At 38.7% G+C, this 18,880-nt stretch overlaps 1 protein-coding gene across 11 annotated transcripts in view; it reads right to left on the reverse strand.

Annotated features, from left to right (window-relative positions):
* The window catches only part of MSRA (methionine sulfoxide reductase A), a 376,185-nt gene that overhangs the window by 327,575 nt on the left and 29,730 nt on the right, over positions 1-18,880 (reverse strand). For 2 of the 11 annotated variants that reach the window (XM_055288689.2, XM_055288723.2), the window contains exons 1-2: positions 6,197-6,835; positions 5,927-6,001 (exon numbers count right to left, since the gene is read on the reverse strand). The exons of 5 other annotated variants lie outside the window; for them this stretch is intronic. Coding sequence is in view for 1 of the 6 variants with exons in the window: in XM_055288678.2 (XP_055144653.2) it covers positions 6,197-6,209 (13 nt within the window). In the remaining 5 variants the exon portion in view is untranslated. Of the gene's footprint in view, positions 1-5,721; positions 5,850-5,926; positions 6,139-6,196; positions 6,839-18,880 lie in introns of those variants that run through there. 4 more of the 11 variants (XM_055288706.2, XM_055288678.2, XM_055288713.2 and 1 more) reach the window with 4 other exon arrangements.

Genomic DNA, 18,880 nt, shown 5'->3' on the forward strand with positions numbered 1-18,880 from the left:
GGAAGGAAAGGAGAAAGAGGGTATACCTGCAGAAGTACTCAAGGAAATAATGCCTGAAAACTTCCCCAATTTAGCAAAAGACATAAACCTACATATTCAAGAAGGTGAATGATCCCCAAACAGGATACACCCAGAGAAATCCACAAAAACGCACAACATAACACACTCCTTGAAAACTAAGGACAGAGGAAGATTTTGAAAGTAGTGAGAGAAAAAGGACATCTTAGCTGAAGGTCAAAACAATTCAAATGACAGCAGATTTCTCATCAGAAACCACAAAGGCAAAAGAAGGGGATACAGCTGAAGTTGCGCTGAAAAAAAGAAACTGTCAACCCAGAATTCCACTTTTGGGGATACACCCAAAAGAACTGGAAACAGGAGCTCAAATAGATATCTGTACACTCATGTTCATAGCACCATTATTCACAATAGCCAAAAGGTGGAAGCAACCCAAGTTTCCACTGGCAGATGAATGGAGAAAGAAAATGTGGTCTGTCCATACAATGGAGTATTATTCAGCCTTATAAAAGAAGGAAATTCTGACACATGGTAAAACATGTATGAATCCCGAGGACATTATGCTAAGTGAAAGAAGCCAGTCACAAAAGGACAAACACTGTAAGATTCCACTTATATGACGTACCTGAAGTAGCCAAATTCATAGAGACAGAAAACAGAATCATGGTTACCACGATTCTGTTGTGGGCTTCGGTGAAGGGAAGAATAGAAAGTTATTGTTTATGGGTACAGAATTTTGGTTTTGCAAGATGAAAAGACTTCTGTGGCTTGATGACGGTAATGGCAGCATAACAATGTGAATGTACCTGATACCACTTAAAAATGGTTAAGACGGAAAAATACGTGTTATGCATATTTTATCACCATTTCTAAAAATCAAAAAAAAATTTTCTAAAAAGCAAATAATATCTACCATTTATTAAGTATTTACTACATACCAGACACTATGCTAAGAGCTTTGCAAGTATTTCCTTATTTCTCCTCCCAAAATCGTGTGAGGGAAATACCATGATCCCTGTTCTACAAATGAAGAAATTAGGTTTACATAAGTTGGCCAAAGTCCTACAACCAAAAAATTGAGTCAAAATTCAAACTCACTTTGGAGCGATGCTGAGGAACATTATCTCTAACCCAAGATGGTAAAGGACTATCTGTTTCAAAGGCAGCTTTCCCATGAATACAGCTAAGGTGAAACGCTCCTGGGTCTTTGAGAACAATGTGATCTTTTCAGATGAGGTACAATAACTTAGAAGGGCTAATAGGAAAAGAGGTATAAATGACATTGACAGACAAGCATAAAAGAATGGCATCACTCCAGAGGGACTAATTCTTCAATATTTTGCACAAAACCTCCAGATCCACACATAAGGGGTATTCTAATTGTATAAGACTGAGAAATTCTTAACTGTAAGAGAAGAAAATGTTCATCTCCTCTGATCACGTGGAATACAGAAAACGCACAGGTAACTTTTTTCACTTTCTGCCTGCTTTTGGAGAAATAAAATAACCTGAGCACAACTCACGGCCAAACTTTTAAGTCGTGCTTTGCAGAGGTGGTACCATTATTCAGAATCTGATGAGTTTCAGAATAAACTCCAGTACTCTCAGAACCTTTTCTTTCACTTGATCTAAATATCTACTTACTCATCCTTCCCTGTTTCACCATGTTCTCTAGAACACTTCTGATCACATCCCCTAGCCCCCTAAACTCCATGGTCAGATACTGGAACACTGCCCTCCCTGGCCACAGACCTTTGACCTTCTCCCAATACCTGCTATTCCAGTTCCAAGCCTGTATGCACCCCAGGACCTCCACAAACACAATGGGGACTTGGTACCTTCCTGCAGCAGATCAAGGCACAGGGCTTGGGCAGCAAAGCAGAGGCTAAATTCCAGCCCCTCACCACCTTGGACACAGAACTATACACAATGATCCTGACTCTGCCTCTCCCTCTCCTGGGCCTCAAAACCTCCCTGGAGAAAGACCGAGAAAGACACTGTTCAACATGAACTGGACTCAGCAACCTATTTACATCCCCTCATGCAGCCCCCCAGTAACACGTTATGCCCTCTCAATGCCTGCGGTTGCTGATACTGCAGTCTAATCCAGGACCCCACATTCACCCTCGCTCCCTCACAGATCCCTGGTGCTGCAGCTACAACAGGACTGAAGCTGCTTGCTGGGCAGTGCCGTCAGCTCTGCACAACTGCCCTCACCACCTTCTCTGTCTCCATCCCCTCTGCCTTTGTCCTCCCCTCAAAAGAAACACTTTAAACTCACTGGGCACTCCACTGGCCTGCTGCATGCTCAGGCCAAACCACCAAGTCCTAAGGTACAATATGGGATCCTTTGGGAAAATGAGGACAGAGGGAATGCAAGACAACGGAGGGCTGGCCAGAGAGAAAGCAGGTGTCCAAGGCCACCCCACACCAGGCAAGTCCTAGTTTTATATCGTCTCCAAAGGTGACCTCAAGAGAGCCTAATATGGTCAAAAATAATGTGGCCCTCTGCTGCACCCCTCTAAACCCATAACCAGCAACAGAGAAACAAGATAAAGAAAGCACAGTGCTTTTTGATTTTCCATCCATGAAGGAAAAAACACTCTCTTAGTCAAATAAGACTCAAGAAGATAATACTCTGGTTCACCACTCGGTTTATTTCTTCCATGAATACTTATTAAGTGGCCATTGTGTACTAGTCCCTCTGCCCAGCATGGCTGCTTGCATTACGTGGAGTAACAGGCGAAGATATTTGGTAACCTGAAAAGGTACCTACATTCATCAATTATTCCTCTCCTTTACCCAACTACACTAGGAACTCCTGTGGGCAGCAATTCTATCTTTTGCCTGGCACACAGCGAGTCCTCTGGGAGTATCTGCTGAATGACCTCAGCAGTGTATACCCGCAGCTGAGACACTTCTCATCTCCATTCCATGGGCCACCAGCTCTGCCTCATGCCTGGGCCACCAAAGCAGCCTACAAGCTCATCTCCTTGGATCACATGACTTTTATCTCCTCTTCAAAGATGAACCTATGCCTTCTTTTTGTATCAGAGAACAACTGCATGGAATAAAGTTAGGCCACTGAGTTAAATGCACTCTCTCTCTCTCTCTCTCTCACTCACACACATACACACACACGAACCACTAGAACATAGAAAGTGAACTGATAGGTCCATTTAAAATACACCACACCCCCTAGGAAACCTTCTTTCAAAGGGCCATGCTGGCCTCAGGATGTGGGATGGGCCTTATCTTCCTCCTTTGTCTCAGAACGGAAAACAAAGGAAAGAAAAAAATCCCACATAAACAGGCCACTGTTGTTTACGTTGCAGCCACATCTTCAAAGGTTCAATTATACCTGCTTTGACATATGTAAGATCTAGCATGTGAGCAGTGGCTCAATCTCAGTTTCTTCCTTCCTGAATTGCTTATTTTACATGTCTGTCAGAAGACTTGAACAACTCAAGTTTTCTGGCCAATACAATGTAACAACCAAAATAGTCATAAAACAAGATTCTTACAGCTACGTGTAATACAACTAATCTCCTGATTTTTTATAATCACAATCTACAATATGTGTATTGTGCAAGAAAAGTGAACATATTTTGTTGAAATAAATCTCCTTATAATAATGCCTTTTTCTATCCAGGCGTTTAAATTTTATTTTAAATCTATTCCCTCTTCCCTCCCCGTTACCCAAAATAACTCTATCAATAAAATATTAGCATATTTAAGTGAGTGCTCAATAAACATTTGTTGAATAAATGAATAAATGAGCGAGTAATTATCAAATACTGGACTAACGGTCCCTGAGAAGTTCGCATTAATTTGTAGAATAATGTGCTTCTATGTTCAGGTACATACATCAAAATGGAATTTAATAATAGGCTTCAAGTAGCAGTTAAATATTAATGCCTTTCTACCTTAATAATTTTACTTCGAAATATTATACAATTCAAACGACAATAAATATGAACTGAGATACAGTTCATTTACAATTAAACCACTAGTATTTATATACTTTAAAATAAGATTTGAAATACTAATACTAATATGGAAATAGTTAATAACCTAAATGTCAATGTGTTTGTAGTACAAAAGGTCTAAAAGTAAAGAAGCATGCATTATGTTACAACTAAATGTCTTTTTAAAAAAACGTTATCAACGCAACTTCTTAATCACACTTTTTTTAAAAAAAAGCTTGCACAAAGACGTGTCTATTATATCCGGTTTACAAGGAACATCTTTATAGGAGATTTTCTCTCAAAAATTTTAAGCTATGGAATGAGTAGGCCAGAGAGAATCTATTGTTAAGAAACTTCAGTGACTATAACAGCTAATATTTATCAAATTTTAAGTTTAATACACACTGTAAAATGTAGTTTTACCAGTACCAAAAAATTTAATATTTCTTAAGGTGTATTCTGACATATTTAATTCACCTACTTTTGATCATACTGTTAGAAAATAATTGGACATGAAATAGTTTGGATATAAGTTTGTTCTGAGTTCGCTGCAAAGAAGTTAAGAAATCAGCTAGCAAAAATTATTTTAACTTCAAGAAAAAATGGACTTAAAAATTAAATAAGTTATATATTTAGCAAACCTAAATGGCAAGAAGTTATGTTAAATGTTTAAGAAGTAAATGCAAGTAAATATAAATCGGCAATAAGACGGTCAGTATTAAAATGAAGCTCTAATTTAAACTTATTTGCTGAACTTTCTTTTTGTTTCATATATTGTTGTTTTTAGTATAGGCATGAATGATCCTGTAATCAATTCAAAAAGGAAGACTGCAGTCAGGCAAACATTTCCTTCCCAGTGCCTATCAGCATGTCTTTCATGTCTTGGCGTCCATTTTAGGAGTATCAGCGAGGTAGTGTATAAAGGAGGTTATTAAACAAAGGTTGTCATTTTGGCAACACACATAAACGTTAAGTGATTTCATTTTACTGAAAATCAAAATGTTGATTAATTAAAAAGTTGAAGAATATACTTAAGCTTAACTGTTCAAACACCTCTGTTAGATTTCATATATTTTTCAATCATATTTATATATTAAATGCCATTTTCAGGATTGCTGATGTGTCACTATAATTTTACAAAAAAACATCTGAAACAATTGATCATTTAAGGCGCGCAATAATGGAAAGCTATAGACAGGTTTTTATTGTCGAAGGACTAACAAATCAATGATTACATAGTCAAAACAAAAGCACAGATCCAGGGGCAGTCTTTTATACTGCCCAAAATGATGAGTACTTATGTGAATAGATATAATTTTCCTGTATTCTTTCAGCATATAAAATAATAAGAAAATACATGATTATAGGAAGTCATAACCTAACCCTACAAGTCAAACTCTCTTTAAAAACAGAATACTTACAATGAGGGTGGTCCACAGTAACACATGCCTTACAGTTAACCTCTCCTACAATAATGCTGATTTTTAAGAACAGAACTATCACAATCCAATCATAATCAGGCCTAATAGGAAGGATTTATTGTTCAGAAATTAGATATAAAGTATACATCTAAGTAAAACACCAGGTAGTATTAAAAAGAAAATCGGTAAACTTGCTAAATTTTTCTTCTACTCAAAATATTTTGAGAGAGCCAGGCTACAGTAATCGTTTAATTATAAAATCTAATCAACCAAAAATAAGGAATTTTTCTCCAAGTATTGCAAACACAGCTCACCACTTCTTCTCCAAAAGATTTAAATTTCTATTCTCTACCATTCCCAGCCATTTCTGCCAACATCATAAAAATCACCTTTCATCATTTCCTTCTCACAATGAGAATTCACTAATCACATACATCTCTTAGACATAGACACCTCCCCACCCACCTCCCAAAAATGGTTCAGAGCAAAGACACACAAAAAAATAATGACCAAGCTCACATTTCTTGTTTGCCCTTCAAGCGAAGTCTGGTGTCTTCAGCTTGCCTTTCTGGTCTTCAGTGTTGTCACTAATTGCTGGGGGATGTAGTTTAGGACAGCATGAAGCAGCAGAAATAAAAGCTGTTGCTTTAAGAAAACGTTTTCTTAAACACATGGATAAAACAACTTTTACTCTGACTTCCTGGCTGGGCTGCATAAAATCTTAGAAAGGCTCCTTGAAAAGTTAATGTCTATAAATGTCTAAAAATAAAATAAAATCTAAAAACTTACGTTCTGAACACATTCCGAAGGATGTCTTTCTGATTTGATTTGAAAGCAGGTTTGTATTGATGAACAAACTTTATTTTGTAGAAAATTAATACTCCCTCTAATTAGAAATTTGCCTTGCCATCTTCTATATTAATCCTGTCTCTCATGGTATAATCATACATGCAAAAAATCAAATATAGTATTTCCCAAATGCATGGACACTGTGGAAGCTTCGTTTTGAAAAAGGCTTTTATTTCCCTTAATACTGGTGACTAAACGTCATTGTATGTACCAACACTTTCAAATAGCCCAAGAGACTTAAAAAGCCTTCTAAGTTTGAAAACCAAAAAGTTCTGAGTTTTTCTGTACCCCAGGACGGTTTTCTTTCCTGAAGCTCAAGCCGAGAAAGCAGACAAAAGAAGCTGATTTGACTGAGCTGTGCCAAGTCTTGCCTTTTTTTCTTTCCTCAGCTCTCCCTCTGCCTCTCTCTCTCCCTCTTTCTCTCTCTCACTCTTTTGCTCCCAGTATGGCAACCTTCCGAGCAGTCTTGGCGGAGGTCCAGGCTGTGCCAGTCTGTCTGAATTCTTGTCTCCAAAAGATGTCCTTTGCGGATCAATTAATACATTTGAAAACAGGAAACCGTGGTACGGTACCCAAATCCTGGCACCAACGGCATCGACTTCTGCCAAATCACCTTACAGATTTCATGGTATCCTACCTTTCATAATTATTACTAACATGTTCCCGGAGCAATAATGGAGTACTGGAAGCCATTCACTGCTCGGCAATAAGGAATCTGTTCCCTAGAAATGTCCATATGCGACATATGCACAACCTGCAATAAATCAAATTTCTCCTGTGAGAAGAGATGTATGTAACTTTAGTAAGCACCACATACTGTATTTCTTTTTATAAGACTTGCTTTTCCTTGTCCTGCTGCAAAGACTCATGGGAGAATAGAAACGGAGGCATGCAGATTAAAATTAAAACTGTATGCCCAGAAATGCCATGCTTTATCCTATGGAGAATGAATATAGTTTTGATTGATTTGTAACTTTATTTTTAAGGAGGCTCTAATACAAACTGTACCTATTCAAAATTTTACTACAGATGTAGGGGGCAGAAGAGTTCTTTTAATAAAACAAATAACAATAAAAAGGAAAATAAAACCTCTAAGGTAAATTTAATAAGAGTAAGTATCTTTTCATATTTTGACACCTCAAGTTCCAACACAGTCACTTGTTTACTGAATTCATATTAATACAATATAATAAGCATAAGTAAGTACTGTTTGCTTTTATTTTTACCATAAACACCTTTTGAAGCAAAATAGCCAGTCTGTGCTTCACACACTTACCTGGCTTAAGAAATCATTTTTACCTATGATGCTTGAACATAGAAGAGAGCCACATTCTAGAATCATCGTTTCATAGAAAGAACCCAGAAGAGTGACTTCTAGTCCTTGATTCTGTCACTTTCTAATTTAGATAACTCAAGGTCTCAAACTGCTAATCTATCTAATCTCCTCAGGTTGCTCATTTACCACATATGAAAATCAGTGACTTCCTACTCTTTGCTTCCAAACTACTATGTTTATGCACATAGTATACCTTCATCCTAATTGCATAGTAATTACTTAAGTATTTGAGCTCTGCCAATCAAATGTGTCATCTTCACAATTAGGATCATGTGTCACTTATCTAAGAAAACTGAAAGTCTTGCACAGAGCCTTCCATATACAGGTGTTCAACAAATCTATTAAGTGAATAAGTTATGGGAACAGATCACATAAATATCACTCTGAAGTTCTATTAAGTAATACAACAGTGAAAGACAAAACCACATACTACTAAACCACAAGGTTAATAGATCAAAAAAAATGCTACAGAGATATCATAAGCATTGAATTAAAGCACTGACAAAAGAGTCCAGTGCTGTCCTTTCAAATAGGGATGATGAAATGTGGGCAGACTAACAGTGGATTTGTAATTCAAAATCAATAACCTGTTAACAGCCAAAGACTAAAGAGAATCTTGAAAGCAGCATTGGAGAAGTGACTCATCATGTGCAAGGAATCCTCAGTAAGATTAACAGCTGATTTCTCATTGAAAACCATGGAGACCAGGAAGCAGTGGGATAACATAGTCAAAGAGCTGAAAGGAAAATAACTGTCAACCAAGAATTCTAAGTCAGCAAAACTATTCTTTGAAAATGAAGGAGACATTAAGACATTCTAGATAAAAACAGAGTTCATTACTAGCAGACCTGCTCTACAAGAAATAAAGGAACTTTTCCACCAAGCTGAAATGAAAAGACACTAGACAGTAAATCAAATCAATGAAGAAATATAGGAGTAAGGTAACTGCAGAAGTGAATATTTCACAAATAGTATAAATGTATTTTAAAACATGTAATATAGTTTAATTTTTTAAATATTCTTAAGCATTTCTAAAACATTTAAAATGGGATAAATGTACTCTTTTTTCTATCTGATTTAAATGACAAAAGCATAAAACTGTTATAAACCTATGTTGAAAAGCACACAATGTATAAAGAGGTAGTACGTGACAATAAGAGTAAAGAAGGAATGGAACAGAGCTACATAGGAGCAAAGTTTTTGCATATTATTACGTTGGTATTAATCTGAATTAGATTGTTATAAATTAAGATGTTAACTGTAATCCCCACGACAACCAATAAGCAAATAACTCAAAAACATAGAGGAAAATAAATGGCAAGGAAATTAAAATGTTACTTGAAAAAATATTTAACATAAAATAAGGCAGTAACAGAAAAACAAAAAAGACAAAGATACATAGAATACAGCCAAATAGCATAAATAAATCCTATCTCATCAGTAATTGCATTAAACTTCAATGAATTAAACACTCCAATTAAAATACATAGATTGACAGAATGGATTAAAATTTTAAAACATAATTCAACTATATGCTGTCTACAAAAGACACACTTTACACTCAAAGACACAAAAAGGATGAAAGTAAAACTATGAAAAATACATATACCATGCAAACAGAAACCCCAAGAGAGCTGGAATGGTTATACTAACAGGCAAAACAGACTTTAAGAAAACACTTGCTACTAGAGATAAAGGAAGACATTTTATAATGCTAACAGGGTTAATTCATCAAGAAGAGACAACCAATAAAAACATGCGTAAGAACAAAGACCCAAAATACACAAAGCAAAATCTAAAATAATTGAAGGGAAAAATAAGTAATTCAACAGTGATAGTTTGAAACTTCAATACCTTTCATTCCACAACTGCTAGAACAACTAGACAAAAGATCAGCAAGAAAACAGAAAACTTGACCAACGCTATAAATCAACTAGTACCAACAGACATCTACCAACCTACCCAACAAGGGCAGAATTTTTTTTTTTTTTTTTTTTTTTTGAGACAGAATCTCACTCTGTCACCAGGCACAATCTCAACTCACTGCAACCTCCACTTCCTGGATTCAAGCAATTCTCCTGCCTCTGCCTCCCAAGTAGCTGGAACTAAAGGCGTGTGCCACCACGCCCAGCTAATTTTTATATTTTTAGTAAAGATGGGGTTTCACAGATGTTGGCCAGGATGGTCTCGATCTCTTGACCTCGTGATCTGCCCACCTCAGCCTCCCAAAGTGCTGGGATTACAGGGGTGAGCCACCGCACCTGGCCAGAATGTACGTTCTTAAGGATACATGGAACATCCTCCAGCAGACAGTATGTTAGGCTATAAAATGAACCTCAATAAATTTAAAATGATTAAGTCAAAGTGTGTTTTCCAACCACAATGGAATAAAAGTAGAACTCAATATGGACCAAAAAAAGAAAGGAAAAATCAGAAATACCTGGAAATTACATAACACTCCTAAATAATGAAGAAATAATAAAGACTAGAGTAGAAATAAATGAAATAAAGAACAGGAAAACAAACACAGAGTATCAGCAAAGACACTGCAAGAGTACTACAGACCCTTTACCTCACACCTGTTAGAATGGCTATTATGAAAAAGATCAACAGAAACAAGTATTGGCAGGAACGTGGAGAAAAGGGAACCATCTACACCACTGAAATGAATATGAATTAATACAGCCATTATGGAAAACAGTGTGGAGGTTCCTCGAAAGTTAAAAATAGAACTACTGGCCAGACACAGTGGCTCACACCTGTAATCCCAACATTCTGGGAGGCCGAGCCCAACAGATTGCCTGAGGACAGGAGTTTGAGACCAGCCTGGCCAACATGGCGAAATCCCACCTCTACTAAAACTACAAAAATTAGCCAGGTGTGGTGGCATGCATCTTTAATCCCAGCTACTAGGGAGGCTGAGGCAGGAGAATCACTTGAACCCGGGAGGCAGAGGTTGCAATGAGCCAAGATCCCACCATTGCACTCCAGCCTGGGTGACAAGAGCAAAATTCCATCTCAAAAAAAACAGAACTACCATATGATCCAGCAATCTCACTTCTGAGTACATATCCAAAGAAAATGAAATCAGTATACTGAAGACAATCTGTACTTCTATGTTCACTGCAGCATTATTCATAATAGCCAAGACAGTAAATCAGCCTAAGTGTCCATCAACAGATAAACAAAGAAAATATATACAGTAAACGGAACACTATTGGGCTTTTAAAAATAAGATTCTGCAATATGTGACATCACAAAAAATAATATGTGAGGCAAAGCACATAATTAGCTTGATTTAACTATTCTACAATGTATACATATTTCAAAATGTGTCGTACACCAAATATACAGTTTTTGTCAGTTTTTAAAAGTGAATAATGAATATAAGTAAAAATTTAAAGCGATACAGACCAATATTCCTTATGAATACAGGTGAAAAAATTCTGAACAAAATACTAGCAGACTGACCACAGCAAAATATAAAAAGGATTATAAGCCATGACCAAGTGGGATTTATCCGAGGAATACAAGACTGGTCCAACATATAAAACTCAATCACTGTAAAATACCATATTAATAGAACCGTGTACAGAACCCGCATGATCATCTCTACACAGAAAAGGATTTGACAACAATGCACACACAAATGCCCACAGAATCACTGTTCATAATAACCCAAAATGCAAACAATCCCCATGTTCAGCAGCTGATGAACTGATACAATGTTGTCGGGCTATACATTGGAATATTAGCAATACAAAGGAAGGAAGCACTGACGCATTTACAAAGGAAGGAAGCACTGACGCACGCCACGGTATGGACGGGCCTTTGAAAAAAGTATGCTAAATGAAAAAGCCAGACACAGAAGTCCGCCTATTGTATGATTCTATATATATGAAAGGTTCAGAAGAAGCAAATCCAGAGACACAGAACATAGCTTATTGGTTGCCAGGACCTAGGCAGAGGGAAGAACTGAAGTGACTGCCAATGACTACGGGGTTTCCCTTTGGAATGAACCAAACACTTTCACGGTTTAATGGTGATGTCTGCACAACAAAGTGAATGTATGAAAAACCACTGCATTGTACGTAATAAAATGACAAGTTTTATGGCATATGAATCACATCAACTTTTTAAAAGTTGCAGTCCATCTCTCCAGTATTTACTGGTGTTACAACCCAAGATAAACTCACAAAAATCCTTTATATCCTCTTACACAGAGGCAATACTATACATTAGCTAAACCCTTATCCACCTGAATCTGCTTCAGGAATCTGCCCAGCTAATTCTAGAGCCTTACTGTTTTGACTTCTTGGTTCCATCCCAGCCAACTCCAGCATTCCTGGTTCCATCCATACATCGCTCCCTTCTGCCAGCTCTGTTGGTTCTGGCTCTGAGAGCTTCTGCTCTCCTGGACTGCTAGGCCCTCCCAGAGGCACCCAGTCATTTTTGTCTTCCAAATCACACTGCCAGGCCCTAGGGAATTCAAAATTTTAACAGTCAGCCCCCTCTCTGCTTCCCAGGACTCGCTTTCCTCTCTATGTGCACTACAAATCCCAGCAGGCACACACAGCCCTTTTCAGTAGTAACCCAAGACCTGACTGATCCCCTTTCGTGCTGCTGTGGTTTGCATGTGGTTTGCTTGTCCCCACCAAGTCTCATGTTAAAATTTGACACCCAGTGTGACGGTGTTGGGACGTGGGGCCTCGGGGGAGGTGTTTGGGTCACGGGGGCATATCCCACATGACTGGATTGGTGCCATTCTCAAGGGAACAAGTGAGTTCTCATTCTCATGAAACGAGACTGTTTCTAAAGGAATAGATTTGTTCCCTGAGAGTGGGTTGTTACAAAGCCAGGACGCCCCCTGGGTTTGGTGCTTCTTCGCAGGTGCTCGCTTCTCCTTTGACCTTCTCCACCAAGTTTTGATGCAGCACAAAGGTCCTCACCAGATGCCAGCAGATGCTAGTGCCATATTTCTTATACAGCCTGCAGAACTATGAAGGAAAAAGACCTCTTTTCTGTATAAATTATCCAGCCTCAAGTATTCCTTTATAGCAACACAGAATGAACTAAGACAAATACCTACCTCTTGTACCCGCTGTGGTTTCCCCTCCTAGCCATGTCCTTGGACAGGATGCTGCTTTCTATACCCACATCAGACACTGACCATGGGAATGTGCAATGGCAAATTCACAAATATGGGGCATTTTCCCTCCAGTTTTTACTGTTTACCTGATTTACTGGTAGCCTCAAAACCTTTTGATTCAAGCTCAAAGAGGTGAAAACGAACACAAAAAGGGAAATATAAAAGGAGGAGATTGTTAGGTTTGTTCTTTTGCTCTTTTAAAATAAATAAATTTTACTGTGTATTTTTGAGTTTTACAATGTGATGTTATGGGACACATATAGATGGTAAAATGGTTACTGCAGTGAAGCAGGCTAACATACCCATCATCTCAGAGTGACTGTGTGTGTTTATGTGTGTGTATGTGACAAAAGCAGCTAAAATTTATTTATTTAACAAAAATCCCTAACACAATTTTATTAACTTTAGTCATGATGTACATTAAACCTCTCGTTTGTCCAACATATGTTTTTTTTATCCTTCCATCTACATCTCCCCAGTTCCTCTCCCTACCCGCAACCCATGGAAACCACTGTTTTATTCTCTATGTGTGTATTAATATTTGAGATCTTTTTAAAAATATTTCATATAAGTGAAATTATGTAGTATTTCTGTGTCTGCTCATTTCACTTAGCATAACGTCCTTTAGGTCTGTCCATGCTGTGGCAAATGGCAAGATCTTCTTTCTTAAGGCTACTATTCCATTGTATACATATACGACATGGTCCTTATTCCTCCCTTGACAGAATTTTTTTTTTAGACCAAGTCTCACTCTGGTGCCCAGGCTGGAGCACAGTGGTGTGATCTAAGCTCACTGCAACCTCATCCTCCCAGGTTCAAACGATTCTCCTGCCCTAGCCTCCAGAGTAGCTGGGACTGCAAGCATGCAGCCACCACACTCAGCTAGTTTTTGTATGATTAGTAGAGATGGGGTCTCACCATGTTGGCTGGGCTGGTCTCGAGCTCCTGATCCCAAGTGATCTGCCCACTTCAGCCTCCCGAAGTGCTGGGATTACAGGTGTGAGTCACCATGCCTGGCCAATTCCTCCCTTGATAGACATTTGTTTCCACATCTTGGCTATTGTCAATAATGCTGCAGCATACACTGGAGTGCAGACGTCTTTACAAGGTAATGATTTCATCTCCTTTAGGTATATTCCCAGAAGAGGAATTACTGGGTCATATGGAAGTTCTATTTTTAACTTCTTTAGGAACCTTCATCCTGTTTTCCATAATGGCTATACCAAAGTACATTCCCACCAACAGTGAACTAGGGTTCCCGTAGTTGGTGGTTACAGATGGTAGCACGGGGAAGTCTTTCTACAGACTTAACAGAAGTCTCTTGAGAGTGGCAGAAGAAACAGGAAGTCAAAATGAACAGACTTCCTCTATACCTGGGGTTTTTCAAACTTCCTTCCAGGGAGCCCTAAAGTCCCCCAGACGCTTCAGGGCTTTGACAAAGGACAAAGAAATGATAAGCAGGTGAGGTTCTAGATCACCCCTGCATTAAGTGAAGTATTTGCCATTAAAAGTAATGGCAAAAACCACAATTACTTTTGCACCTACCTAATTCTTCCATTTCTGTGATTTATATGTATGAGGTTTACCTGAGATTTTGACAAAGTCTACTGCATTTGCAGAACACATGAAAATTAAAATAAGTTAAAAATGTCTGTCTTAGAAAAAGTTTAAAATCCTTTGCTTTATGCCAATCTCAGAAAACACTCCCTAATGAAATAACCTAACAAGAAACCTCGAGGGTATGGCACTCTCAGAATATTTACAGTGTGAACTAATATTGTCATCTGAGATTGAAGACTGAGACAGGCAGCCACTCCCCCAACCATATCAAGAACAGACCTACCTAGCCCGCAGCAGAGAAAATGGAAGACAACTGAATGGACCATTTCCCTACTTTCTTTCCCTCTGGAAATTTAGATCCTTAGAGCTACCATCTGAAACCCCAAAGAGCACAGATCTGGTTTCTTTTCCCTGCTATTCCTTAACTGTTAGACACATCCATTCACTCGAACAATTCTCTCCAGCACTCTTTGAACAACCACTACTTGCCAGGCATGAACCAAGGGATATGGAGCCCCTGCCATCATGGAGCTCAGGACAGACAGAGACACATGCAAACAAATCATTATAAATACAGGCCATGCATGAGCTGTGGTAGAAGCACAGACACGCTCTCCCAGGGACACCGGAAGGAAACAACCTGTTCATGAGTCATCCACCAACCAACCAAACACATGTCATTTCACTTAAAGAAAGGAGTTTTAAAAACATACTCATTTTATAGGTATTTGTTGTATTTATAGTAAGTGGAAATTAGTAAGGCTCTGGGAAATACACAGGCACATCAGAAAAGCACCAACCCTCAAGATGCTTCAAGTCCAGTAGGAAGGTAAGACACTTTGCAAACACAACCATGCTTTACACATGACAATTCTTATTATCGAAACATCTCCCAAAATCGTGTTTTCCATGTTGCCTCCCTGGTGTCATAGAAGATAAACTTCCTTTCCACAAAGCTCCAGTGTGGAATTCTGAGGGCCCTCCTTTTAAGGCCTTGCTAAGGCCAATCCAAATTATATCCATTCCCTCCCTCTCTCCCTTTCTCCCTCCCCTTCCCTCCCTCTCTCCCTCTCTCTCTCCCCTTCCCTCCCTCTCTCCCTCTCTCCCTCCCCTTCCCTCCCTCTCTCCCTCCCCTTCCCTCCCTCTCTCCCTCCCCTTCCCTCCCTCTCTCCCTCCCCTTCCCTCCCTCTCTTCTCTCCTCAGCCCAGCTCTCTTCACCTCTCCTCTCCTTTCCTTCCCCTCCTTCCTTCTCCACCAGTACATACATAGTCATTACTTGCATTCATTGATTTACTAAGTATTTACTGAGTACCTGCTATGTGTGAAATATGAGGTTAGAAGCCACGATGGACATAAAAATTAAATAAATGAAAGATGAAATCATGTATTAATAACAACCACCACAAAAAGCAGCACTTTGCACTCTTTAACTTATTCACTCCTCACCTAAGCTTTGGAGGAAAACAGGTATTACTTTATGGATGAGGAAACTGACATCCGAAATTATGTGACTTGTCCAGACCATCAGATTCATATCTAGGGTACAAAAATTTAAATCAACCATCCCAGGTTTCATTATGTAATGAATTCACAAAGCTGGAATTAACACAGGTGCCCTCATACATCCAACTTCCTACTTAACAGTGCTTCTTCAAAGGCTAATTGGCACCTCAAACTCAACTTGGCCAAACCAGAATTCTTGATTTTTTTCTCAAAAAACTTCATTCCTTTCTCAACCTTCCATTAAATGGTAGCACCAATATTCAACTGCTCAACCTGAAAACCCAAGAGTCATCCTCAATTCATGCCTCATCACCCACTAGAAAGGCTATTAGGATAAAGACGGACAATAGCAAGTGTTGGCAAGTATGGACAGAAACGAACCCTCATACACTGCTGGTGGGAATATAACATGATAAACAGTTTAGCAGTTTCTTAAAAAGTTACACTGATCATAGGAACCAATTATTTCTACTCCAAAATCTATCCATGAGAAATGAAAACATGTGTTCACAAAAATACCTGTACATTCATAGAAGAATTATTCATAATACCTCAAAACTGGAAACAATCGGAACCCCCAGCAGCAAGGTCTATCTGTTGCCACTAAGGAATAAAATGAAACAATTACAAGTAAGTGCAACAACATGGAGGAACCACAGGAACATTATGCTAGGTGGGAAACTCCAGGCAGAAAAGACTACATGTTGGATGATTCCTTTTCTATGAAATTTATCTTTAAAAAGATAACTATGGATACAGCAGATCAATAGTTAGCTGGAGGCAGGCGAGCAGACTGACTACAAAGAGGCAGCAGAGAACTTTTGGGGGTGGTGACAGTGTTCTAAAACTGGACAGCATTGATGGTTTCACAAGTGTACAAACTTGTTAAAAAGCAAACTCCACTACTTTACAGGAGGTGAATTTTGAGGTACATAAATGATACCTCAATATGGACACATAACAGAAAATATTAACATAGAAAGCAACCAAGGTACTGTATCAGGCCTTCAAGGGGCTATTGAGATGACTAAGACACTGTCTCCACCTAAAAGAGCTTCCGCTCATCTTCTTCCAGTTGCAGAAACAGGACAGATCCATAGAAGTTATTAGATGTCACGTGGCAAGAAATGATTGCTAAATACACACAAGAGGCACTTTCTTGAGCCCAAGAAAGTTTGGAGTTAGAAGAGAGGCCTGGAGCCAGGCACTGGGGAGGCCTTACAGATGATGTTCATCTCAAATGGTGCCATGAGGATGAGTGGAAATCAGAAATGTGGAACAGAGTGGGTATTCTCAAGAAAAAACCCAAAGGCAGGAATGCACAGGGTGTGGCAGTGATCAGTGGGCTGTCTGGCTAAAACAGAGGCCCACAGGAGGGCAGAAAGAACCCCAGGCCAGCTAAGAGCTGCCAGAGGCCTGAAGCACCCACCCCTCACACATGTTCCTCAAACTTCAGGCATTTGAGCACTGTGTTCATGATTTTTGCCATATTGAAAACTATAGTACAATTTATTTATGATTTACTTGGTATGTTTTTAACTCACTTCTTTTTAACCTAGATTTTTAAAGGAAACTTTATATTAAATATAAAGGGGAACAGCATCATTTGCAAAAATAAGATTTTTTAAAAATAAAAGAACATTACTGAAATCGCAAAGCCTATAACTACCTCTAAACTTGAGACCTATTTCTATTAAAAAAGAGGATAGCGAGTACTGAAGATTTAAAATATTCTAAAATTTTAAAACAGCAAATTCTAAAAGGATAGGGCAATAAATGTAATAACCAATTTTATTTAGCACTTACTATAGCCACACACTGTTCTAAACACTTCTCCTTTTGTGTCATTTAATCTTCATAATAATAACACCTACCTCATCAGGGTATATCATCAACCCCATTTTTCACCCTATAAAATTAACGCACAGAGACCTTAACTAGCTTGAGCAAGGTCATGTAACTTGCCCAAGGTCATACAGTAATAAATTTCAGGGTTGGGACTAAACCTAGATAGTCTATCTCCAATTTGTATACCTACCCACTACCAATGAGCCAATCCCCACGTGAAATAATATTCAGGAAGGTTTACATGGTTAAGATCTGTTTGATGAGCTAAAAGAAGAAGAGACCACAAGACTGTTGCAATGATCCAGGCATCAGATCCTATGAGTCAGTGGAGCCGGGAAGGGGTCACTGCCGTTAGCTGCAGACAGCAGAGGGCTGCACAGAGCAGGAGCTGGGCCCCTGCCCAGGGTTCCGGCCAAAAGGCAAACCTCAAAGAATGAGGCTAAGGCCCAGGTCAGAAATGCAAAACCTAGTGTGAAAGAGAAGAGCTAGGAACACCACCATCCGTAGGAGGCCACAAGTCAGAACTTGGAAGCGTGGACAAGTCGCAGGGAGAAGTTGGAGAGTACCCCATAACCAGCATGTGGAGCAGTAGGGTCACTGAAACGCCAGCCCCTGCCTCAACTCCCGATGGCACCCAACAGCCTCTTAAAATGTGACACTGCACAAGTCCTTGCACATTTCACTTCCAAAACATAATATTGATACGAAGACCTCAATTTTATTTGTAAATGGATTTCAGGTCTTTCAAGAGCACAAAATTTAGCTGTACCTTGGCCTAAATCCCCTCTTTGAAATTCAAAGTACTCAACTTAGGACTGGGATCTAATTCTCAGAGAAGGTATTTTAAAATTAAAATTAAGCAATACATTTAAATGCTATTTCCAAGCTCTGACAGGTCTGAAACATCGTGAATACAGACACCATTAATCCACAGACATCAAAATTGTGTTATTACCTTAAGTCTTCAAAAATCATTGTTCAGAGAAAAAAACAGGATAGCGTATAAAACTGTCAGAGTAAGAAAAAAAACAAAACCTCTTTGAATAAAATTTCCTCTGCATAGTTTAAAAGACTCAAAAACTTAAAAACAAATGATATGGAACTGCCCAATTTGATACTTAACTCAGGTTTTGTTAAATAAGCAGAAAAATTAGACATTGTAGGTTTCTGATTCACCCTTGAAAAAATGTGATTTCTTATTTCCCTGGAGAAAAGCTTTAAGTGCATC

The sequence above is a fragment of the Symphalangus syndactylus genome, chromosome 1 (genome assembly GCF_028878055.3).
Source record: "Symphalangus syndactylus isolate Jambi chromosome 1, NHGRI_mSymSyn1-v2.1_pri, whole genome shotgun sequence".
NCBI lineage: Eukaryota > Metazoa > Chordata > Mammalia > Primates > Hylobatidae > Symphalangus > Symphalangus syndactylus.